At 54.1% G+C, this 24,251-nt stretch overlaps 6 protein-coding genes across 6 annotated transcripts; 3 read left to right on the top strand and 3 right to left on the bottom strand.

The window, feature by feature from the left end:
• Window positions 1-136: 136 nt before the first annotated feature.
• On the bottom strand, window positions 137-3,059 carry ACET3X_001639 (uncharacterized protein; the record flags this gene model as incomplete). The annotated part of the gene is made up of 7 exons (XM_069446953.1): window positions 137-228; window positions 281-377; window positions 427-761; window positions 814-913; window positions 959-2,221; window positions 2,329-2,893; window positions 2,956-3,059. 7 exons carry the CDS (start codon window positions 3,057-3,059, stop codon window positions 137-139), a joined length of 2,556 nt encoding a protein of 851 aa, XP_069311881.1.
• Window positions 3,060-6,262: 3,203 nt separating this feature from the next.
• Window positions 6,263-10,842, bottom strand: ACET3X_001638 (uncharacterized protein; the record flags this gene model as incomplete). Its single annotated transcript, XM_069446951.1, has 2 exons — window positions 6,263-6,787; window positions 6,838-10,842. The coding sequence occupies 2 exons, from the start codon at window positions 10,840-10,842 to the stop codon at window positions 6,263-6,265; spliced, it is 4,530 nt and encodes a 1,509-aa protein (XP_069311880.1).
• Window positions 10,843-11,746: 904 nt separating this feature from the next.
• Window positions 11,747-14,106, top strand: ACET3X_001637 (uncharacterized protein). The gene has a single exon (XM_069446950.1). It carries the CDS (start codon window positions 12,269-12,271, stop codon window positions 14,012-14,014), a length of 1,746 nt encoding a protein of 581 aa, XP_069311879.1. The 5' UTR covers window positions 11,747-12,268; the 3' UTR covers window positions 14,015-14,106.
• A 258-nt stretch (window positions 14,107-14,364) lies between these two features.
• Window positions 14,365-15,524, top strand: ACET3X_001636 (uncharacterized protein). The gene is made up of 3 exons (XM_069446949.1): window positions 14,365-14,624; window positions 14,751-14,877; window positions 15,091-15,524. The coding sequence occupies exons 1-3, from the start codon at window positions 14,509-14,511 to the stop codon at window positions 15,247-15,249; spliced, it is 402 nt and encodes a 133-aa protein (XP_069311878.1). The 5' UTR covers window positions 14,365-14,508; the 3' UTR covers window positions 15,250-15,524.
• Window positions 15,525-16,167: 643 nt separating this feature from the next.
• ACET3X_001635 (uncharacterized protein) lies at window positions 16,168-18,377 on the bottom strand (the record flags this gene model as incomplete). Its single annotated transcript, XM_069446948.1, has 2 exons — window positions 16,168-18,039; window positions 18,090-18,377. The coding sequence occupies 2 exons, from the start codon at window positions 18,375-18,377 to the stop codon at window positions 16,168-16,170; spliced, it is 2,160 nt and encodes a 719-aa protein (XP_069311877.1).
• A 590-nt stretch (window positions 18,378-18,967) lies between these two features.
• ACET3X_001634 (uncharacterized protein) lies at window positions 18,968-23,876 on the top strand (the record flags this gene model as incomplete). The annotated part of the gene is made up of 4 exons (XM_069446947.1): window positions 18,968-19,009; window positions 19,057-19,306; window positions 19,355-23,740; window positions 23,791-23,876. 4 exons carry the CDS (start codon window positions 18,968-18,970, stop codon window positions 23,874-23,876), a joined length of 4,764 nt encoding a protein of 1,587 aa, XP_069311876.1.
• Between the last annotated feature and the right edge of the window lie 375 nt (window positions 23,877-24,251).

Below are 24,251 nucleotides of genomic sequence, written 5' to 3'. Positions count from 1 at the left end.
TATGAGGCTTCGACCTTTGCATACCGACTGTCGAGCTGCTGGTGCTGCCGCGACACGACAATGAGAGGCTGGTCGCTTGGAGAATCGCCACTGGGGTTGCATGTGCGGACTCGTAAATTGCACCATGCCGTCACCTTTAGAATTCCATCGTCTTGCCATACCAACCAGCAAACGAATCCGTGCTCGTGGTTAACGAATCGTGGCCGTTGGTTTGCGCATTGCCCGTACCTAAGTTCCGATGTTAAGAGACTTTCATGACGAAATAAGAAACATCACAGACCACCCTTCTTCCGCCTCTCTTCTGCCCTTGCTTTCCTCGCCGATTGCACCAGTGGCGCTAATGTGCTCAGTGGTTCAGCGGTCTGGATGAAGGGGTGCTGCGTCGCGTTAGCGGCTGTCAAAAGTAGACTGCTGAAGCAAACTTACCACCAGAAGATCGTGAGCACTAGCTCGCTTGTCCGGATCGACCTTCAGCGAAAAGCCCAAGAAGTCCCGGAATACAGGCGACAAGGCATGCTCTTCCTTGATCGTTGGTGTGCCGTTTGTGGCGATCAGCCAGAGTGCGCGCAACGGACTCTCATTCAGGTACGGCGGCTCTCCCTCAATCATCTCAATCGACATGATACCCAACGACCAGATGTCAACCTTTCGGCCGTACTCCTTGCGAGTCACAACCTCGGGAGCCATCCAGTACGGGGTACCCACCATGGTTGTGCGCTTGTTGTGGCTTTCGTTGATTTGCGCGCAGAATCCGAAATCGGCTGTAGGATGCATTAGATCTAGTTTGCGGTTATGGTTCTGCATTCAACATACTGAGCTTAATATTGCCTTCTTGGGAAAGCAAAATGTTGTCCGACTTGATGTCTCGGTGGATGACGCCCTTGGAGTGCAGATGTTGCAGGCCGTGTAGTGTCTGAAATGGTTAGTAGGCTTCTTGGACCAGGACGCGCAGACTCACTTCTCTGCACACAGCAGCTATTTGCCCTTCCGACATGATGTTGAAAGTAACGACATCTGTCAAACTTCCACCCTCCATGTACTCCATAACAACCCAGAGGTCGCCTCTTAGCAAAAAGCTGTCCATGAAGTTGACAATGTTCTTGTGCTTGCTGTCTTTCATGACGAGAATTTCGTTGATGATCAAGTCCTTCTTGGGCTGCTGCTCGAGGTTCATCTGCTTAATGGCTACGCATTTGTTGGTATTGACTTCGTATGCCATGAAAACACCGCCAGAAGCACCCTGACCAATCTTGCTGAGGTTGCGATATCTCTCCCTAGGATCGGCATTCGTACAGATGGCATTGAGCTTGGCCACAATATCGGGTCCCTGGCTCTGCCGAGGTCTCTGACGTGGCCGGGGCGCTGGGCCGACGCGCGTTTGTTGCGATGGTAATGGGATGTTCTGGGGATCCGATTGCTGTGCGAAAACTTGTTGAGGCGTCGGTTGTGATTGCGCAGGAACGACGGGGGTTGCGTAGTGTGGTTGCGGGGCCCTTTGGCTAACGCTCCTCCCGAGGGGAGCCTTGGGCTGCACTGTGGTCGCCATGGCCATGGCCTGTTGCTGCTGCTGCTGGTATTGCTGGGCGGGAGAGATTGGGGTAGCACTGGCAGGGGAATCAAAACGTGGGGGTGTTCCCCCTGTGGTATTCGATCGGGTACGGGATCCAGACCGAGTGCCATTGGGACTTCCCGAAGGAGAAGGGTGGGCGTAAGCAGGTTGGGGAACGTCATTCTCCTGGCGAGGGGGGTGTTGCTGCGTAACAATGGGACTCGGGGCTGCCGGGGCAGGTCTGGTTGGCATGGTGGCAGTAGACCCAACAGCAGCAACCGGAGGCTTGGGTGCCGGCCGGTTGGGCACCATAGCTGCAACATTGACTGGAGCTGGGTTAACAACGGGCGAGGTCATACTGCGAGGAATTGGAGGGGGCGCACGGGGGTTCTCGAAGCTAGAGAGGTCGTTCCGTGGGAATCGCGGGCTCTGCGGGGGACTGAGTGGGGGCTGTGCGGCGCCGTAGTTTGCGCCCTGGGAGATGTTTGCCTGGTACGCGTATCCCTGAGGCTGCGTAGGGCCCATCTTGTCCCAGATGGCGTCGTCCTCGCTCTTCTCGGCGTTGTCCTTGTAGAAGTTGACCACGTCGACGACGGCTTGGGGGTGTTGCTTCTGCTCCTCCTGGGAGATGCCATTCTGCTGTAGCATGCGCTGCCATTCCTTGGGTAGGCCCTGGACACGGCAATTGTTAGTACCTGGGGGCAGTCGCAAACCAAGTCCACGAGGGGGGAGGAGAATGGGGAGGACGCGGAGAACGAGGACGAGGGGAGGCCACCTACCGTGTACTCGCCCGTGTGGTTGTCAATGCTGACGTGGGTGACGTGCATGGGGTTGGTGGGCGTCGAGATGGTCGGGCGGCGCGGCGAGCCCAGCATGCTGCTCATGAAGTTTGAAAAGGTGCCCTTCTTCTTTGCGCCGCCCGAGAGGCGCTTCTTGGCCGCATCGCCGCTGCCGTCGCTGTAGCGGTTCGTCTTGTTGGGCTGCGTCGCGGGCGGGGTCGTGGTCGTGTCCATGTTGTTGTTGAAGGAGCGGCTCTGGCGTAGATAACGGGTGCTCGAGGGCTGGTCGGTGTACGAGTGCTGCGGGCCTGCGGGTCTACGTGGACCGTTGCCGTTGGGTGAAGTGCTCGCGGATGCGTTTAGAGCTTCTTGCACTGCATTCAGACTAAACGGGCTGCCGACAGAGGCAGGAGGAAGGTGGGCAACCTGCGACTGGGGATAGTCTACATATGGGTGGTGCGGCGTCGGCTTGAGCGAAGGGCTGCGGCGGATTGCACTCGACCCTCCAGGCGAGAGGGAGGATGCACTCGTGCCGCCAAGATTCGGGTTGAAGTAACTGGCTGCGCTTTACGTGACGATGCACTGTCAGTGGGAGTCTCGACCTCAGCTGCCACAGCCTCGACGTACCTGGGCGCACGCTTCAGCGTCGACGATTTATTCAGATACGCTATCGGGGGCGCGTTGCGCTCTCGTTTCGTCAACCTCTTAGACGACGACGACGACGACTCCATTCTGCTGCCCTCACAGCTCGGGGGCTGGTGTCCAATGGATCGAAGCGAACGTCACACGTCAAGCAGGCTGCAAGTATACCTGAACCAGGAAATACACCTAGCCGGCGCGTCTAGCCAGAACGGGCGGGTGAGAGAGAGAGCGTGGCGCGGGAGGCAGTGATTGGAGACGACGTGGAAAGAGAATTAACGGTAGAAACAGTTACAGACGTTCGGAGCACAGAGGGCAGACACTGGCCGTAACAACGTTCCGCCATGCTCGTCGCAGGGCTAACTGGGGGGGGGGACTTGTCCAATTTCCACCCCAAGATCCGTTTCAAAAAGACGTCCTTGCGCCGCCGACGTCTACAGGCCGCCGACTCATGCACCGCCCGCGTTTGACATCTACCGTCCCAAACTGCTGTCGCCGTGTGCAGTAGCTCTAACGTCTCTCCCTCCATGTTGCCGTGCTGCAACGACACAATGGAAGCCGTCTTGTCTAGTTCTTTGTCTACCGCGCCCGATCCAGCAGTACTACTGCCGCACCGCAACACACTATCCTGAACTAACCTCACAAGTCTATTCAATCATCCGCGCTTTGCGCATCTATACTTGAATCTGTCATGCTGTCGCTCCTTCTTGCTCGACATGTACAATTCTTCCTTGGTCGCTCACATCTCGCACCCGCGGTTATGCCCCCACCACCTACCTCTATGCCCGCCGACAGATCGTCTTGCGTTGACCGCGCAACCGTCCCTTTCGCCTTCGGCACCGTGGAAACATCACTGCAGGGTAAAAGTGAAGCACATCAATGGGCAATGCCATGTCAGTCCTGAGCCTTGGAAGAAACGACTAGTCGCTGGCCAGCCTCCTCCAGACCAAATCGCATACCCGCCCCACTTGGCGCTTATCACCAGTCCTTTGCAACATCGCTTGCCGCAGAGCACAGCGTCACGATAGACTCAACCATTGCCGTTATGAAACACGCCATGCACGTCTACTCCCACGCATGCAGCTTGCGGGTTGCACAAAAGCGAAGTTAATAACCCCAAAGCACGCGAGACAGCAGCAGCCCATGGGTCCACAAACGGATAGTCGCAACAACATGGAAATGTATGTAGAACTCAGGAGTCACGGCGTCACTCAACAACTGCCAGCAAACTCGCCTAAAAGGCTCCAAAACCAACGTTGTACGAACAACTCACACAACTCCTTACAAGTCGACGAGTAATGAGCATGCAAAGCACAAGCCGCACAGGGACAAGCATACCCCTACGGCCGCGGTAGACGGTCCTTCTCCCGTCTGGCGGCTTCCTACCCGCGCACCATTAAACGTTCTTTTCTAACCACCGGCCTGGGTATCTTTTCCGCCCCCCTTCTGCAGGAAGCCCGCGCAAGGCTGGCAGGTGGAAATTTGATAATTTAACACAACGTCGATCCAGTCAGCTATCCTTCCCGAGTCTAGACCAGTCTGAGAGAGAGAAAAATCATGAGACGGCCCACTGGGGAACTATGACGATCATCGTCAGACTTGTACTTGACACTTTTCAAGTCTTGACTTTTTTTGCTTCTTCGACGTCATAGCTTCTGCGTCCCGGATCCCGGCGCGCTTCCATACTTTTGTAGCTTTTAGTCTACCTAATTTGGTGAATGGGGCCAGAGACCACGCGATTGTGTAGCTGAGGCGACGCGACGCGACGACGCGCATGCTTGGGATGGCCTCCTGTGATAACGTAGGCATACGGCATTCAGAGCGCAAGCAACATCAAGGTCAAACTTTATGTCCCGTGTTGGGTTTGCTTTTTGCAAAGGGGTGCTCAGCTCGAGTATGTCACTCAAAAGAGACTTGGGCGTTTTCGAGTATAATGAGGTTATCAAGCGAATACGGTGATGCTTGCCAGCCAATCAACTCTTGAAGTCGCTCTGATTATATCTATTCGTTGCGATGATACATGTCAAGCTTGGAATTTGCTATCACCTACGAAGTGCAACACGTGTACACATGCTTCTGAAATAATACATCTAAGAATTAGAACACGTACTCGATACCATCTCTTTTGTCCCGCCTAGCTATCACATTTCCCAGTTCACATGAAAATAACGCATTCCAACATACCCTCTTCCACTTACCGTTCAACAAATTTTTAAACTTTTAGAGGTCTCTTGCACATAAAAATATAGTCATGTCGCCGCGATAATTTCGCTACATCAAGGCCAAGAACACTACAGCCTCGGAGATGCAAGTTCTTCTTGTGTAAGCCCACGAATTTAAGTAGCTGAGCTCCTATCAATCGTCTCCAGAAACGGAAATATTGGTCCTCCATGTCTTGGCAGTCCTGCATCCTTTCTCTATCAAAGTTTGCTGCCCGTCTGCCACTCTTGAAATAAAACGTTTAGTAGCAGTGCTGCCAATATGCTTGCTTATCACCAAGTTCTTAGACAAGCATCAAAGCAAAGACTTCCGGGACGCCCGTCACGCCCATCACGCCATCAACAATGCCGAAGAGACAACCTAGAGATCAAGGCAACCTGGGCATTGTTTGCCTGCAGCGGAAATTTGATGCAGCACATAAAATGACGAAAGTCCAGAGTGGTTGAATGGATCCGGAATCCCAGCCAACCTCATGGTTCAAAGTATAAAATATAAGAATACCGCTCTTCGGCATATCATTCCGAGCAATCACATCAACGCATAGACATCCAAGACCTTCGTCTTATCTTTTCGTACACTTTCATTAGCCTCGTATCTATCCTACTACCCACGCCCCGTCTTTTGCGTCCTATTCTGTCGTTGCAACAGAAAACGCTCCTCGTCACAGAACGTATGCTATAACAATAAAACACATCTGCCCCCATCACCGCCTGCCATCTAAACGTCAGAGACGATTGGGTCTATTTTGCACCTAATAAAATAACACACGCCCGCCCCAAACCTGTTCAATGCTTACAGGCCAATACCTAACTATGCCGCCAGACCGTAAAAAAGCACTGGAAAATATATGTATAGGGTGAAAAGGTATGCGCGGACCCATGACACCTGGGACCCCGTCACACAGGGCCATGGAGGCGCTCAGAGAAAGAAAGACTGCGACGCCGTTCCGCATCGCCAGACAACGGCAGTGGGTGGCAGGTGTTGCGTGCTCTGGATGGACCGACATGCGCTGAGCGATGGACCGGCGGCAGTAGAGTGTTAACACACATGATGAAATACATGTCTTACAAATGTCTCAAGCTGGGGGTTCGGAGGCGTCATCGGGTGGTGGCTCGATCTTTCCCTCCTCCTGGTTGTGTAAAAGTCGTTCCTGTTCGTTGGAGATCTCGCCCCCTTCATTCTCTACCCCAGCCATTGGGTCTTCCGATCGCATGATCGCTTCATCCACCTCTTCTGAAGGGTTGGACATGGGCGCTTCGCCTGATGGTTTCGTGTCGGCTTCGTCAGCGCTGTGCTTCCCGCTGTGGAACCATCCGCCCTTCTCCCACTCTCCGGGTTGGTAGAGACACTGGTGTCGAATGTCGGTGTTGACAATAGCAGCCATCAGTTTGTTGAGTCGGTCGAAAGAGATTGGCTTCAGGATCCATGCATCGAACCCGGCGTCGATGTATTGTTGACGGTCGCGCTCGATCAAGGATGCGGAGACGGCAATGATAGGCACGCGTCCGCAGAAGGCAGCTCGGGCAGAATATATGTCGTAGTGTAGCTTCTCGAATGATCGTATCATCTTGGTGGAGGTAAGTCCGTCGACAATTGGCATCTTCACAGATATTAGCATAAACAACAGAGTCTGGAGCGCACTGCACTAACTTGCATGTCCATGAGGACAACATCGATGCTTTTAGAATTGTCGCAGTACGCCGACGAGCACTCCTCGCCGTTGGCGGTGAGGTGAACCTCATGCCCAAGCTTCTCTAATCGCTTCTTCACAATTCGGCTGTTGACTGGGTCGTCCTCAGCGACAAGTACGCGCATGTAATCCGCGTTCAGCTTCTCTGGTTCAGCAGACGGTTCGATAGGCGTATCACCCTGTATTTCTCCGAGTATGCTTCCAGGCTTTGGCCGAGGATCCATCGGATTATCGCCACCTGCATCAGGTATCTTCAATGCCGTGACAGGAGCAGAGGAACCGCCAACGCTTTCCTCACCAGGATGGTCGGAGTGCGTGGTTCTCTTGTGTGGAGGAATAACAGGCTGACTGCTGATGTGCTCAAGGCTCTTGGATCTTATGCGTGGAGCGCCAGGCTCAAGGCTGTTGCGTTTCGTCAAAATCGGCCTCAGTGAGCGTGCTCCAGGACTAGCATCACCTCTACCAATCATGTGCGGTTCTTGTATAGCGTCGATGAGTCTGTCAACATCGCTTCTCTGGCTTGATCCACTCTTGAAGCTGCGTAGGCTAGTTTTACTTATCAAACTCTCCGCACTCGACCTTCGTATTACCCTGCCGTTTGAAGTGTCCTTCGATTCGCTATCGGAAGCGTTGCGTGAAAGGCTCGGTGCAATCAGAGTTCGCTCACCATCCTCAGGACCAGGTAGGATGCTCGGAAGCGCACTTTCAGCGTGGGGTGTTACGCTGCCAGCTGGCGAGGCATCTGCTGTCGATAAAGATTCTACTTCGGCATCTGGAAGGTCGAACGGAAACTGTATGACGAATTTTGTGCCTTTCCCTTCTTCTGATCGCAATCTCAATTGACCATTCATGTTTCTGATGATGCGCCCAACGACTGCCAAACCAAGACCTAATGTCGACTTTCTGCCTTGTTCTACGATTTTCTTCGAATCCGGCAAAAGAGCGTCCTCTAGCATAGACGTGGGCTCCGACTGGACTTGCTCCAGGTCATAGAAGAGTTGATCGAGCATCTTCTGGCTCATGCCAACACCTGTGTCTGATACTGCAATCTCCACCTCAACGTGATCTCTGCTCGGTTTTGCTGCAACACACACCTCCACTTTGACACTTCCTTGAGTGGTGTTCTGGATCGCATTCGCTGTGATGTTGGATATTGCTTGGCGAATTCGGCGTTGGTCGCCGATACATAGAGTAGGCAAACCGGGGTGTTCGATAATTTCGTAAATAATGTTCTTCCGCTTGGCGTCATTTCTGAACATGTCCGTAGCCTCTTTTACTGTTTCCTTGAAATTGAACGATTCTCCCTTAATGAGTGGTCCACCCTCTTCTGTCTTTGTCAAATCTAGCAAGTCGTTGATCACGTATATGAGTGATTTGGATGCCGAGTGCGACCTCGAAAGGTTCTCCCGCGTTTCCGTGTCCAGGGCGCCCTCCAACGCTATCTCGAGGTAGTTGATGATTGCATTGAGCGGTGTACGTACTTCATGTGCCGAGTTCGCCAGCAACAATCGGGTCAGCTGGCTGCTCTGCAGAGCGGCTTCTTTCTGTCTCCAGACTTCTATGAACTTTCCATAAACCAAGCAAAGTACCGAGGCGGTCTCGATCTCCTCTTCTGTCCATTCGCGGCATTTTCCAACGACAGTCTCGGACCATGTTTTGAAGCTCTTCCGGGGCTCTAGGTAGCCTTCAGTGCCTTCTTTTATGAACTTCTCATATGGGTTGCCCGCCCATTTCACCTCTTTCAGTTGACCCTTCCTGAAGAAGACAATGAAGTCCTCGCCATCCACCGACAACGGAACGATGAGCATTCCGGCTATGATATGGAAACCAGGGGGGTATCGCAGATCCGGGAAGTCCGAGACAATATCTATGGAGGTCATGACAGACTGGATTTTCCTCATTCTGAGGTATTCCAACATGGCTAGAGCTTCCTGTGAGTTTTCCAGGACACCAAGAATCTTCGTCTCGTCCCGAATAGACAATAAACCAAAATCAGCGTCGAAAAGTTTCAGAAGGTCGTCAGAAGAAGCGATGATGTATCCGGAAGGGTTGTGTTGCGTCGGTACCGTGTTGATAAGCTTCCTAGCCTGTAATCTAGAGGCATACGATAATCTTTCAATGTTTCTGGACGCTGCATCGCCGACCATGCGACACATCTTGCGGATAGGAAACGACACTCGCATACCGCGCGGCCCATATGAATGACAGGCGATGAGACCCCACAGCTCATTGAAAGCGTTGATAGAGATAGACATTGAGGATCTTACGGCCATGTTCGCCAGGTACTTGAGATGGATAGGAGACATTGCGCGAAGATATGAATGCGTGAGATCGAGAGGATTCTCCAAATCCTCAGCGGTACGACAGACAAGCCTTGCGGTTGTTAGGTCGCGATCGTAGAGCATACGTACTTTGTTGACCTTGTATAGTTCTCGAGCCTGCTTGGGGATATCAGAGGCAGGAAAGTTCAAGCCTTTGTAGAGATCCTTGGTTGCGCGGGGGTCGACAAGTTCGGTGACGACACGGCCGTTGAAGGTTTGGTCGAATTGATATATCATGACGCGATGGAAGCCAGTCAACTCCTTGACCACACCCACAAGAACCTTTAAAAACTTTTCCAATGATGGCGCCGCGGCCAGTTGTTCTTGTACTTGAGACATGATGTTGAAAACCTCCATGGCAGCCGCTTCGCCCTTTCGTTTCCGCGCACTGCGTAGGACCCGCAGGGGTTTGCTCTTGATTTCTGTACTCTCAAGTAGCTCCTCGGCCGTAGGCTGGCTGGCCAAAGTATCTTCCGGCAGCTCTGGCGTGAGGTCGTTTGGGGGAACCAGGGGATATAATGGATCTTCTTCAAGCTCGAACTCGCAGATGACAAGACCAGGGTTGGCATCGTTCATATGGATTGCGCACCATAGCTTGCGCGGTCGATTAAAGCCAGCTACTTTAACCGACATGGTAAAGACTTCGGGCCCGTTGGATGTGACGTCGGAGTCTTCGTCCTTGATGAAGTCGATATGGTCCAAGAGATTGTCAGCTTGCTCTTCAGAGAGAATGTCCGTAAAGCTCTCCAATTCGAAAAGTTCCTTTGGGGTGCGCCCGAGAATGCGCTTAGAGTTTTCACTCACGACGCGCACTAGCAGACTCCCTTCAGGATCATCCTGCAGTGCGAGCAGTAGACCGAAGCCTTGCACAGCGCCTGGGAGGTGGATGGGCTCGTCCTCGCAGCGCTGTAGAGTATCGCCCTCGCGACCTGTTATGACCATGTGTCCTCCCTCGGTGGTGACGTGCTTGAATCGGTGTGTGATCAGACCGCCCATGTCGAGGCTGCTCATACCGCTCCTAGCAGAAGCGCCTCCGATTGACGGTGCACCCTCGGCCTTGGAACCTGGTGATTGACTGCCGTTTTGTGCGCTCCCACCCGATTTTGTAGATGACAGGTCGTTGAACAGCTGGGGAGGCGGGATTGGGGCAGCAATTCTCGAGTTGTCACCTCTTTGGCTTGATTTGAACGATGAGCGCTGGGTGTCGGAACCCGGTTCAGGCATGTTCCTCCCGTGGCGCAAACCCCAGTTGCGTTGCGAGGCATGTGACGAATGTGAAGTGTTGGAACCCTGCGATGCCCTGCGCGAGTCGCTCGTGAAGCGCGAGTCGTTGGCCCGTGAGTATGGGTGAAAGTAGTCGCCCTGCGGATGGCCGCCCTTTGGGGTGGGAGAAGGGTCGACGCTGATAGCGCTACGTATGGGGAAGACTCGGTCGGTAGCGGAGGGGCTCAAAACGCTCGAAGCTGCTTCATTGCCAGGGCCCCCATGTGCAGCGTTAGAGGGTGGCAAAGAAGCGAAGTCGGTCGTCTGTATGCCAGCACTGGGGGTGTACAGCTCTTCTGGCACGGGCGACACGGTAGAGAAGTTGAAGCGACCATCGTCCTGAGGACCAGAGTTGGGGGTCTGCCTGGGTGATTGAGACATGGAGCTCAGAGTCGTCGACGACGACGCGTGAACGCCGCTGGCAGGACGGGGAGGGCTCCGATGGCCTGGCTACGGTCGCTAGGAATAAAGACACGCGCACACGGTCGGCTTGAGCCTTCAGGCGTCCATGGGAGTGTGGCGGTCGCTATCGTGAGGAGTAGATTTATGAAGGCGTCGCTCATGGGCACGCAGAGTGACTTGGCGTTATGCAGGGACCGGGAAACAGGTGGCGATAGCGTGGACAGTCCCTAATAGGAGTCTCGTTCTTTTTGCCAGAGGTGGGTGTTGGGCGGGCCTAGCAGCCTCATCAAGTTGGCAGAAGAGGTGGTGCTGTGGAAGATCTCCAGCAGGGCTGGCGTGAGAGGGGCGAATTCTAGATCGTCTGAGCAGCAGTAAGTGCGAGGCTCTAAAACGGGGGAAAGCGACAGAAGAATACAAGACCAGACGACGGGCAACGACTAGGCTTTCTCCTAAGCTGCACTGGTGCAGACACAACGGCAGGCCGGGCGGCGCGTCACCGTCTACTTGATGAGATGGACGACTGCCATTGAGGGCCCGAAAGACACTTGGATGGCTTGATGCGCCCTCAAAATGTCGATCATGGAGGATCTGAGCATAGTCGCTCGCACACAGTCTGCGATCGTCGATTTAGACCGCGATGGGCATAGCGCATGTTGCCCCTAACATGGTCTTTCTCGATAAATTCCATCACCTGCGACCCACTCCCGTCTTGCGGCGCGGCGGGAGTTAATACGAGAGCGAGGCTACGTCATCGGTGAGATGCGCCCAGCGTGTGGCTGCTGGAGCGCCGAACCTAAAGTGCGTCTCAGCCGACGCGGGCGAGATGATCATCTGCGTGTCTGTTGTCCAGCGTCGGACAAACTTGAACAATAAACGTCTCCACCGCTTCACCGTCTCACCGCAGCTCCGTGGCCACCTACGCACCATGCACACCCTCACATAGCAGCCGTGACATGTCTGACATTTGCTCTTGCTCGACGAACGGTACGCCTGGCCTTGCTCTTCCGCGGAACCCATCGCCAGCCCTTCCCCACAAGGTCCGACTGTCTGTTTCCGATCACGTGACTGGCACACCAGGACCGTCCGCCTCTGATGTAAGAACAGTGCTTGACGAGAAAATTGCCGCCAAGCCTCGGTCGATCAGATGTAACGGCAATGCATTAACCATGGGATTACTTGATGTTTGACGCGTACATGCGACTCCGTCGGCCCTTTTACCTACTGGCCCAGATGCTGTGCAAGTTGCTGACTTTGTCCGTTCCTCCAGCCCTTCCAGCGTACCTGGCGTGGGCCAGAATGCCTGGCGGCGACATCAGATAAGATAAGGCGACGGCCAATGGCGGTCTAACACTTTGACGTGAATAGCCCTACAGCGCCTCCAACACCGCACTTGACCTCCTCATCAATGTCCCCGCAAACCCCCGCGCGCACGCTAAACGTCCTCGTCGCCCTGACCGACCCCTCTGCCTTCCGATTTGGCTGCTCCATCGTTGCGCGCCTGCATCGCCTCCAACATGTCTCGCTGAAGATCATCGCATGCAAGGACTTCCCGACCACGACCCATACGACCGTCCCGCCCCAGCTCGAGCCCGTCTGGCACACGTACGACCCTGACAATGACACGACGCCCGAGTGGCAACATGCCGACTACCAAGAGACCAACGTTGCAGGATACTGCTCATGGGCCGACTTGCTGGTGCTGGCACCGCTCGATGCCGAAAACCTCGCCCGCATGCTCCATGGATTCACAACCAACCTGCACTTGAAGATTCTGCGCAGCTGGAATGTGTCGAAGAAGATACTGCTCATACCGGGAATGTCCACGCTCATGTGGGAGAACCCCATGTCGAGGAAGCAGATCAGCAAGATTCGCCGGAAGTGGAATTGGATTCGCGTCCTTCCTCCGTTCCTATGGTCTTTTGACCACTCAGGGCGAAAGTACCACCCGTGGGTAGAGGGGCACAAGGCATTCAATGAATCTATACAAACACAGATTGATCTAATGGCTGTCGGTGATCGCACCATCGCACTGCCCATAGCTCACCTCCCCACGCTGACACCTACGAGAAGCAAGGGACCTCGCCTCCCTCCAGAGCTCTGGTCTATTGTCCTCGAGTTCACCAAGGACTGGGAATTAGCGACGACCTTGAATGTCCACACGAACCTGCCCGTGCCGAAAGAGTGGCGACAGGCTGCGAGTGACGAAGGGCCCAAGACACAGATGCAGAAGATAGAATGGGCGCTTCTCACATACCCGTACTCTGAAATCAAGGCCGTGTTCGACTCTGAGAATCCCACGCGTATCTCCCGCGTGTGCATTGAGCTTATTATGCGCTTTGCCATGGTACCTGTTCTCATGCATCTAGAAAAGTTCCACAAGGATCTCTTCTGGAGTACATTTGGACACACATTCCTTCCTCACAAGGCTTCCGTGTTTGGAAAGACGGAGATTCTCGAGTATTGGAGAACGTCCCCTACCTTCCTCACCAAGGAGTACTCTGCAGAAGCCATGGACAATGCAAGTCGTACCAACTCCGTTCAAGCTCTCGACTGGTGGTACAACTCTGGCCTATCCCTCAAATATACAGAAGCCGCGCTTGAACAGGCTAGCTCTCAGGGTCACATTCACGTTCTCAAATGGTGGAAGGAGCACAGTCGGCATAGGACTGCCCCTTCAGTCCCTTCCTCGCCTGTCGATGAACAGGCTCCTAACAAGCCTCACCGCGACGACTTGCCTCTCAAGGTTGGCAAGTCGATAACCTACGCAACACAGTCAGGATGTCTACCTGCAATCCACTTCTGGGTAGAATCTGGCATCCCCTTCTCGCACGAAGACACGATAGCCAAAATAGCTTCAACCCATGGTCACACACACATTCTCGACTACTGGCGCAAACTCCGCGGCGAAAAGGTTCTCTTCGACAACCAAGTGCTCGTCGGACCAACCAAGATGGGTCATGCCGATGTACTTGAGTGGTGGAAGCGCAGCGGTTTGAAGGTGGAATACAAAACGTGTGATATTGAAGAGGCACTCGAGGATGGTGTAGAGGGGGCACGGGGAGATGCTGTCAGAAGATGGTGGGCACTGAATGGATTAAACCTTGGGGTTGGCACGAGCGAGTGGATGAGAGTAAAGGTCTTGGGTTCGTGATGGCGGTTTAGCGACGTGAGACGAGTTGTAAGCGGTTACAAGCATCTTATCATTTTAGCATAGCAAGCGATTTTCAATGACATGACATGATATGGCAACTCTCACTCCTAGCGGAATTGGATACTCAAAGAGTAGAAGGACTGCCCCGCGATAATCCTGCAGCCCCACCATCAACACGAGACAGGGTCTTCTTACCCGTTCCGGCGGAGCTCGGGAACGTCGGTGAGTGAGGCGGCAGACGGCCAATCGGTGAGTCGCAATTTGACTGCGAGCACAGCCCTCTCATACGCCTAAACGGAGAGCGAGAGCTAAACCCGCTACGAGCACAACTTCTTATCCGCCGTTTCTTTCCAACCTGACACCTCACCTCCAACGCCCCACGACTCTTGCGCCTTGTTTCCAGCGTCCTATTCTCACCTCGGCTCACGCAGCACTACGCTCGTCTCAATTCTCCTGCTTCGGAACACGTTTCGCATTTCCTACACAACTCCACAATGGCCGACAAGGAATTCACCTACTCCGACGTCTCGGAGCACAACACCAAGAAGGACCTGTACATTGTTGTCCACGACAAGGTCTACAACGCATCAAGCTTTGTAGATGAGCACCCGTACGTTGCTGCCTCGCACGCCGCGCAATACACCTCGGCATTTCGCACCCCTGCTATCGCAAAAAAGCCCCGCTCCGTGCTTTACCACATGAATGGTGCGAAGAGCGAGCGCTAACGTGTTTACAGAGGTGGTGAGGAGGTCCTGCTCGATGTCGGAGGCCAGGACTCAACAGAGGCATTCGAGGATGTCGGTCACTCGGACGAAGCCCGCGAGATCCTCGATGGTCTGCGCGTCGGAACGCTGAAGCGCCAGGTACGGAGCCTCCGTCTTTTCTCTATACTCCCTCGATCCTCTCTCTATACATCCGGTTCCATCCGCGACGTCTGTCTTGTACTGCGGGCCGCCATGGGGCATTGGCCCGAGGGAGATGGAACTACTTCGGAACAATTCCGCAGTCTACGAATCGGGCATGCACCGTTTGGCTACGTACGACACAGAGACCGGTTTTGCTGATGAGTAATACAGGAGGGTGACCCAAAGCCCAAGAGCTACGCACAGCCCGGTTCAACCGCTACCGCCACCGACGGTGCCTCGACCGGTGTCGGTCTTTACGCCGTCATCCTCCTTGGTGGTGCTCTTGCATTCGCTGCCTACACCATGATGAACAAGCAGTCTGCCGAGTAAGAATACTCTCCTCCGACGGAAGAAGACAACACGAGAGAGATGTCATTGATTTGAAGCTCGATCTTGAGTCGAGGAACGAGGATTCCCGCGTGGACAAGATGACGGGGCCTGGCATATATAGAGGGGCGATGTTATGTGAACTTGATCACATATTGGAGTACATTCACATGGCGTGGGCTTTGTTCAGGCGTTGATCCGTTGATCCCGCCGCGAACGGGCAGTTGGGATAGATCGATTTAACTCTTTCAATATGAGTTTGTCTACTTGTCTGAAAATACTTGCATCTTTGTCTGATTCGAGGGTCGGAATAACGGCAGCTTACCCAGGTCATCTGATAACTCGCGAAAAAGGTCGTCTGCCTTGGAAGTATATGTCTGTTCTTCAATTGCCAAGAGATTGTGTTGATCGGGGTAGAAGTGCATTGTGTTCTGTCTACATGTCTTCCCTATATCCAATCATCATTGAGCGATATTGTTCAATCCAACAAATTAATCAATGGTTTTGACATTGGTCATACAATATAACGTATTTGACACGTCAAATACGTTCGGTCGCCGAAGACTCCACGTCCAGATGATGTGCAATCATGTCGGATGTGATTGTGTGTCGTTCCGTCTTGGCATCTACCAGGTACTACACTATTGTGTATAAACCACAACGTCCTTGAGCGTCTATCAAAGAAGAGCTGTACTGTTACGAGATGAACACGAAAGAAACAGATATACAAGTAGTTCAATTCGCTGGAACCACATTTTGGAAGTTGATCAATTTAAAAGCTTCCAAATGTTGCTCACTTTAGATCGAGTTCGCATCTGCCATCACACAGCCAACGAAACATAGTTGTGATTTGATAAGGGTATCATTCATGTCTAATAAGCCCATCTCCATCCTACCCACGCCCATCGCAAAGACACTCCTCTACATATTCCTAAAAACATTATTGCTAGCATTCCTCCTATCACCCTGTTTCCTCCGATCATGCCTCTGGCCCTCCTGCTCCGGTCTCTTCTTCTGCTTCCTCTCCGGCGCAAACGTAATCTCCCGCTCGCCCACCACCGTCGTCGTATTCGCAGTCGACGCAGGCCTCCTGTCTTTGAGTTTCGAGACACGCGAGCCGAATGTCTTGTCCTTGGACGTTGATCCAACTTTCCGTTGGTTCGATGACGAGACGACCATTTCGGGCCCAGGGCGTTGGGATCGGTGTCCCGCTTTGCGGTAGTTGCCGGATGAGATGCGCGATGTGTCTTCTTTTTGCTGTGGCTTCTTGGTGGGGCGGACTTTGTCGGCTTCCGAGTCGGACGAGTCTTCGTCGGATGAGCCCTTTCTTGATTCCAGATCTTCTTGTTCGACTGCAGTGAGACCCTTGGGTATCTTGGTGCTGGGATTGAGCTGCTGGAACTCGCGGGTTTGCTCGTCGATTTCGAACTCGGGGTCTTCGAACATTTTGGCGAAACGCGGGTCGTTGAGAACACCTTCTGCTTTGACGGGCTCTTCGACGGCAGGTGCGGCGGACGGCTCCAGCATGTCGTCGTCGCCGCCGTTCTTGAGAACGCGCTTGGCTCTTCTCCGCTCCTGCTCCTCTTGTTTTTCCAATATCCTCTCTGCGAGCTTTCTGTTGACCTTGACTGCCGCCTTCTTGTTGCCGCGAATCCTGCTTTCGCGCTCTTTGTTGATCTTTTCGGCGATGCTCTTGGCGCGCTGTTCTTGCCACAGGTCTGGGTTTGAGATAAGTCGGGCTTCTTCGTACAGTTTCTGGGCGACAAAGAAACCGTGCATGTATGGTCGCAGGAGACTTGTGGTTCCCACAAGGTGATCGAGTGATAGCTGCTTGAGCTGGTCGAGCGTCAAGAACTTGAAGTTGTCGTAAACATCTCCAGACGCGCCCTTGCCGAAAGCGTTGGGGTCGTTGGGGTCTTCGGCCATTTCTTCCACAATGTTGTCGAGGAAGTGACACCACCTTGGCGCTGGGCCGAGCTGCGGAATGAAAAAGGAATGCTGTTGCCTACCCTCGTTCGCCGTCAAGAGCATGCCCGTCTTCGGTACCCACTCAACGTGGTTCAGGTCTACCGAAGGTTCAACGGAGGTCCATGGTGTGCCGTCCTTTGGATCCCAGATCTTGATTACCCTCTTGTCTGCGGTCAGGATCTTGGGTTCGGCAGTCTGCGCGCCGTCGAGGTAGATGATGTTCTTGATCGGGTAGCCGTATCCTTGATCTTTTCTGAGTAGTGGTTTCGGGGATCGCAGGTCGTAGAGTTGCACAATGCCGTTTGAGTCGCCTACAGCAACCTCCAGACCCGACGATGGGAACGTCAGAGCTGTGACTTCAGACTTTCCTTCGTATGCATCCGGAGGGGCAGAAAGTATGCCCACCCTGTTCCTTGATCGCGAATCCCAGTACTCGACCGTTCCAATGGAGGTGCCGAAGGCGAGGAGACCGTGCGATTGTTCGGCAATCGCACCGGTGTTGACTGCACCAGCGTTGATGCCACCCTGAAGAGCACCAGCTCCAACTGTCGTCACGTCGTCCCCACCCACGTCGATTTCATAACTCCTCATGAAGCGCCCAACTTCCAGGTTCAGTCTGAAGCACTCGCCCATGCCGTCTGCATTCACGCCAACGGACGGTACCAGACACTCTGCGGATCTTCGGTCGTAGATGAGGTCGCGACCATAACGTGGTATGCGGCTCGCATAGTGGAGACCCCCGCCGGTGTGGAACTCGATGCATCGATCTTGCTGGAGATGTACGCTCTTGGTAGCGTCGGAGGAGAGGAGGTGAAAGGTTTGGTTCTGCGAAAAGTCAGTACATGACGTGTGCATGTGGCTAGCAAAGAACGCACAAGAGTATTGGTATGTCTTGCAAAAGACAGCGATAGATGGGGCAGGTAGTGGACGTGTATTTGAGGCTTGTAGGTGCCTGTGCTCATGACCCAGTCTCCATCCTCGCTCACACGCACGCACTTGCTGGCTTCCTCAAACTCGAAATCTTGCAGCAAATCCACGCGGTTTGCGAATTCGGGGTCGTTCTTCAGACTGCGCTTTCTTTTTCGGATCAGCCACTCTGGCAGGGGGCGCGCCTCGCTGCCGCTGATGGTGTAGACGGGGACGTTGCCCGTGGAAATCTTCATGTCGGCGGCGTTTGAAGTTTTGCGACCGGTAGCAGCGGCGACGAAGAAGTTCGCGACGAAAGTATTAAAGTGGGTCCGCAAACTTGTATGCACAGACCTCCACATTACAGGACAGGACATGGGTGGTGGTCGCGAGTCGGGCTAAGAAAGGGCTTCGAGGCGCGCCGCTTGCTTGCCGAGCCGCGGGCTCTGTTTGTTCGCTGACATACATCGCATCTGCATTTGCATTTGCGTGCTTTTTCGCCGTCGCTGGAGTCGAGTCGGGCCTGGGCTCTCCATCATACTTAGCACTTGTACCGCTGGTTGAATCGGGCAGTGCCGATTGCAAGGGACCGCCGCTGCTCAGGTTCGCATGCGGGTCGCCATGCTCCATCTTCCAACGACAGATACGCGTCCAGATCATGCCCACACGTTAGCCCTCGTCGCCCCGCCTACACCACAACCCACCTCGCTTTGATAGAGACAGTCGCGCGTGACGCGTTGGGCGGACCGCAGCGGAGTTGATGGAAAAGGTGTACAGCGCAGTCTTTGGAGTGAAAATACGCCGCGAATACCACTTGAATGTCCCCTAAAGAGGAGCCGTCTCTCTAATGGAATTTCTCAAAACCTGTAATACGAATGCGCAAGCTATAGTACGTCTCGAGGGTTGCGCGCGCCGCCATGTGCTGACGATACACAGGGAGACTTTGAGGCTATCGCATATCAAGCCTTCTCTATCACCCGCACCACCACCCCCACTTCCTCCCGGACGCGCGACTGGAACACGTCCGAAGACATACGCGCCGTCGAGGCCCAGCTGCGCCAGGACCTGCACCTAGTCGCCCAGGATGCAACTCGACCGTGGCTCTGGCTGTTCACGCCGACGACCCTCGACAAAGCAGAGCCGAGCGATGCCGAACCCCCAGAGCTCGACGGCTATCGCCTGCACAGTACGTCGCCATTGCTCCTTCCCAGAACACCCGACTAACACGTGCTAGGCGAGCAGACAGGATGCACCAAAGCCATCGATCTAGTGCGACCCCCCATGCGCTTTGGCAATCCCAATACGACCGCCGCCTCGAACAACTCTCCATCAGCCACACAACCACAAAGGGGCTTGCATGCTGGGAGCGCGAGACCAGCACAAGGCAGCGCTCAGCCCCAAGCATCAGACCCCCCTCCACCGCCCGATTGTTTCACCATTTATGAGCTCTTCATATCGTCTGTCGTCGCACTCATCTCGTCCAACGTCGTCAAGGATTGCAGCGTGACTGCCCTGAACTACCGCACATTCGTGTCCAAGGCTTGCAAACGAGCTGGCGAGGATCCTCATGAGACTGAAGCGCCAGCTCCTGTGCATCGCCTTACTAGCGTGAATGTACACTGGGCTAGCTCCGGCACGCTCCTAGTCTCGACGTTCACTGACTACAAGACTGACATCCGCTGCGTCGGCGACATCTCGACCCAAGCTGAGGAAAAATGGCTCCTTGGCAAATGCATACGAGTGGCTCCGAACGGCTTGCTCGCGACGATTTCGAGTTTTGATGATCCACTTGATTCTATCATAGAGGAGGTTGGTCTCCGTCACAGAAAGCGTACTAGACTCGCCACTCTAGAGCAAAGCATTGAGAGTTGGAAGTCGAGTGTCAGGCGCTGGTTAGGCTGGAAGGGCTATGCTTTGCCTGACCTAGAGAAGAAGAGCTCCTGGGTCAGAATACGTACAACCTTGTCGAACAGCCCCACAGTCTCGAGCCCGGCTTTTGCAGGCCCCGATCGGGACGTCCTCTGGCCGCGCGCATTGTGTTTCTTTTACAGTTCAGAAGAGCATGACTTGACATCTGCAGACTCGACTGTGGGAGGACATAGTATGCTAAGGTGGTATGAGACGCCAGAATCCATGGGCTTCAAAGACCCACTCGATGCTGCACAAGAATGGTTTCTAGGAAAACCGGACCGTGACAAGATACTTGAGGCCAAGCGGAAAGCGAAAAAGGCCGAGGAAGACTCTGCCCGTCGCAAAGATGAACAACAGAACTTGTTTCCGTCATCACCACTCAATGCCCGTGGCGGAGCCTACGGTGACTTGCAAGCTGTAGGCGGTGTCTACCCCACCCCTCCGGATGGGGTTGCTCCTGGCACTGCATTATCCCATAGCGACACACCGAGCGTGTCTGGTACAGTCTCCAACGTTATCCTAGCCCCTGGAGGCAGCAACCCTGCCATCAACCTCTCTGCTCCACAGGTCGACACGAAAGCGGACGAACAACATATGCCTTTGACCTCTCCCGTCGTTCCATCAGCACCGGATAACTTCAACACATCAGGTGGCAACGACGACCTCTTTGGCGACATGGACGAAGACGGATATGGAGGGGACCACATCAACGAGGACGACTTCGACTTTTTTGACGAGCCAGACGATAACGACGTTGACATGCTAGACGCGCCCCCACTGCCTGAAAGCAACGTTGCACCTGTTGACACGTCGCACGAGCAAGAGTCGCAAACCGTTCCTGAACCTCCACCCGAGGAAGACGCCTCCGACCCCTTTGCTGCCCTCGAAAGCGCGCTGGCTACAGCTTCCGAGCCTGCCATGGAAGTGGAGAAGGAAGACAAAGGCAAGCAGCCAGTGACCACCAAGGTGCCCTTGGTCGAAAGCCCTAACCTGTCTGATGAGAAATCGGTTGCCCCAGCCGCCAAAGCAAAGGTTACATTCTCCAAGGAGCCTACTCCACCGCTAAGCCCTAGCGCTATTTCCAAGGCGCTGCAGCCATCTCCGCCTAAAAAGTTAGCATCGCATACTCGACCAAGCCAACCTGTGGACACCAAGCATGATGCTCATTTCCGTCCGGTAGTCTTCAGTCGGAAGATGAGCATGTCCGATGCCAAGTACCAGGACGGGCGATTCAGTGCGCATCGCCCTGGGGATAACATCAACCAAAACTCATCCAACCCAAGCCCCGGCCCCAGGCCAGTTGTAACGCAGACCAAAAGTCTACGAGAAATTCCTCTGCTCACGAAGCTTCGTATCTCTGTGGGTGCCGCATCTACGAACCAGATACCAGAGATAGCATCTCTTGCTCGAGCAACCGATGAAGACTCAGATTCTAGTGATACATCAGACGAATCTGATGAAGATTCTGAAGAAGAAGAGGAAGCGGGAATGACGCCCGCAGCTGTCATAGGCGGCCTCATCATGCCCGCAAAGAGAAAACTACAGAGCGAAGGTAACGCTACACCGCTATCTGTAACGTCATTTGCGGATTCCATGGGAGGCGACTGGTATGACTTGCACGGTCTGCAACTTGATGAGTTGAACCTGAGCAGTTTTGAGCCAAGTGTATGGGACTGGTCCCTGGTCCACTTCCCTTCTCCAATGGAACGACATATAGCTGGTGCACGCTACAGCCTTCCTGCTCTGCAGGCGAGCCCTGCGCAAATGCCTGATACCCCCACCTCTCAGCCTGAGATGAGTTATGAAGTCCCAGAAGAAAAGCCCTTGAGCGCTAAGGACAGTATCTCTATCACGCAAATTGTGACAGACCAGATTGTAAAGACCACGCTTGATCTCCTAGGGGAGGATTTGCCCTTTGAGAAAGAACCTGTCAACGAGGCTACGGCAGAGACGCGCTGGCACACGGTCATTAGAGAGATTTTCCCAGGGGCTGCAGAATGTGACCTACCCACTCTGGCAGGTGTGCACGAAGTTTTCCAGGACTATGCGGCCCTAGCAAAAGCACAGCAAAGGCCAGCCACGCGAAAGAACGACGGACCGGCGGTGACTGGGAGCCACATGTACCAGATCAACGCACCATTCTTGAGGGTGCGCCGCGCAGAAACGCATTGGGACTTGCTGCCCCCTGCAGTAGCTTTTTGGGAGCCTTTGGGACTGTCACCTATTAGCTCACCCAAGAATGTCGTTGCATTCTGCATTTACCCACATAGCGATGCTCTTAGGTCGTGCTTGGAGAGTTTCTTACTCAACCTTCAGCTTGCCTACGACAGCTGCAAGCTCGGTACGCACAGTCGAGTCGAGACGGTTGTCGAGTTTGAAGGGGGTCTTGTCCCTGTGAGGGCAAGCTCAGCCATCACTCCGGCGGAGACGTTCAAGCTTCTCAGAGAGACTTGCATCCAACTTGGAAAGCTTCTTGCCATACAGCATGCGAAGATACGCGAGCAGCATGATGCGAAGATTGACGCGTTTGTCATTTACATGATTGATCCTTTCGGCGGCCCATCCGCATTGTGGGAGCTGTGTTCGGCTTTCTGGGCGCTCTTCCAGGCTTACGGTCAAGCATCACCAGGGCGTCCGGACCAGCAAAAGCCAGACCTTGTGCTTCAGGTTGTGCCGATAAAATACATCGCTTCATTTGACACTCCAGTCATCCTGGATCCGTCTACGTATTTCAGCCTTGCACGAGAAGTTTACGACCGATGCCCACCAAGTGCACCTAGCGGAGACAAAACATCCCTTAGCATATACGCAGCACCTGCATTTCATCTCGAAGAGACACTTCCACGCAACATACCCTTCAAGCTTATCGCTGAGCCGGCGCAGGATTTGCTTCGGGAAAACACGTATATGCATCTTGGGTACGCGATCAGCCTCGATGGCACGTGGGTGACAGCAGCTTGGACTGACAGCTGCGGCAAGTCACAAGCAGTCGTCTCGTATCACTTGGGTACACGCGTATTCCGAGAGGTTGCGAAAGAGATCTGGCAGACCACTATCGAGATTTTGCAGTCAAGGCGTGTCAACTGGCGTGTCTGCATCGCCAAAGCTGGGGTTTTGGAAAGAGAAGAGCTAGAGACCTGGGTTTTCCTGATCTCATGTCCGACGCAGATCAACGTATTCGTCACATTGCTCACAACGATAGATGCGGACCCTCCGTACAAGTTTATGCCGACCATGGCAGGGCCAAGCACGACTACTGGTGGCACTACAAATACCCCAGACTCCACACCGCAAGCTGGCGTCTCCCCGTCGGACCTGGGACCAGGTCTAACACCCGCTGCAACACCTTCCGCCGACCCTTCCGCCCCAGACCTATCCGCAGACCCAGAAGCGCGCTTGATCGACGTCACAGACGAAACCTGGGGCGTGATCCTCGCGCACCGCCTCCACAACACACACTCAACGACCCAATTCAGCCCCGCCCTTATATCAGGCCTCCTAGTCAAACGCGGCGAAACCCAACAAACGCGCAACAGCATCTCACACATGATCCCGGACCCGGAACCAGGCCCCATCGTCGTAGCAGTAAACTTCCTCTGGATCGGCGCCGTAGGCTCAACCCGCGCAGCAGCTTCTCCCTTCCCCCCATCATCATCGTCTGCTAGTACCCCGTCCGCTGCATCCACATCTTCAGATCTTCCTAGCCCGGGTGCGTCGTCCTTGCCAAATCCTTATGCTAGTAACCCGGGCACGCCGCAGAGTCCGGGGCCCGGTCAGGATGTGGGACAGAGAAGCACGACGAGTCTTATGTGGACGCCTACGCCGCAAACGAGAACGACGGCTGAGGGGTTGTTGAAGGAGGTGTTGGGGCAGTTTAGGGCGTTGGGGTTGTTGGCGAAATTGAGGGGGATGAGGGGGACGAGGAATGGGACGGTGCCTTGGCATGTGGTTGCTGCTAAGAGGGGGGTGGAGGGCTTGAATAAGATTGGTGGGGTGGTTTAGGAGGAGCTTTTTCCTTTCTTCTCTTGGAGTTTTGGGGATTGAGTTTTTGGTGATTTGGGATGGTTGGGTTGGGGGTGTCCTGCATATACCGTGTCTAGCATAGCGTTTTGTTATATTTGGGTGTTTTGGTTCATGGCGTTGGATATCACGATGGTGGTTGTTTTTGCACGCTTCGCGATGGACTTCTTATCGACGCAGCGCCTTTCGGTTAGCGTAAT

Source organism: Alternaria dauci, chromosome 1 (assembly GCF_042100115.1).
Source record: "Alternaria dauci strain A2016 chromosome 1, whole genome shotgun sequence".
NCBI lineage: Eukaryota > Fungi > Ascomycota > Dothideomycetes > Pleosporales > Pleosporaceae > Alternaria > Alternaria dauci.
Note: the sequence above shows the minus strand (reverse complement) of the source record. Positions and strands in the feature narration are given on the sequence as shown.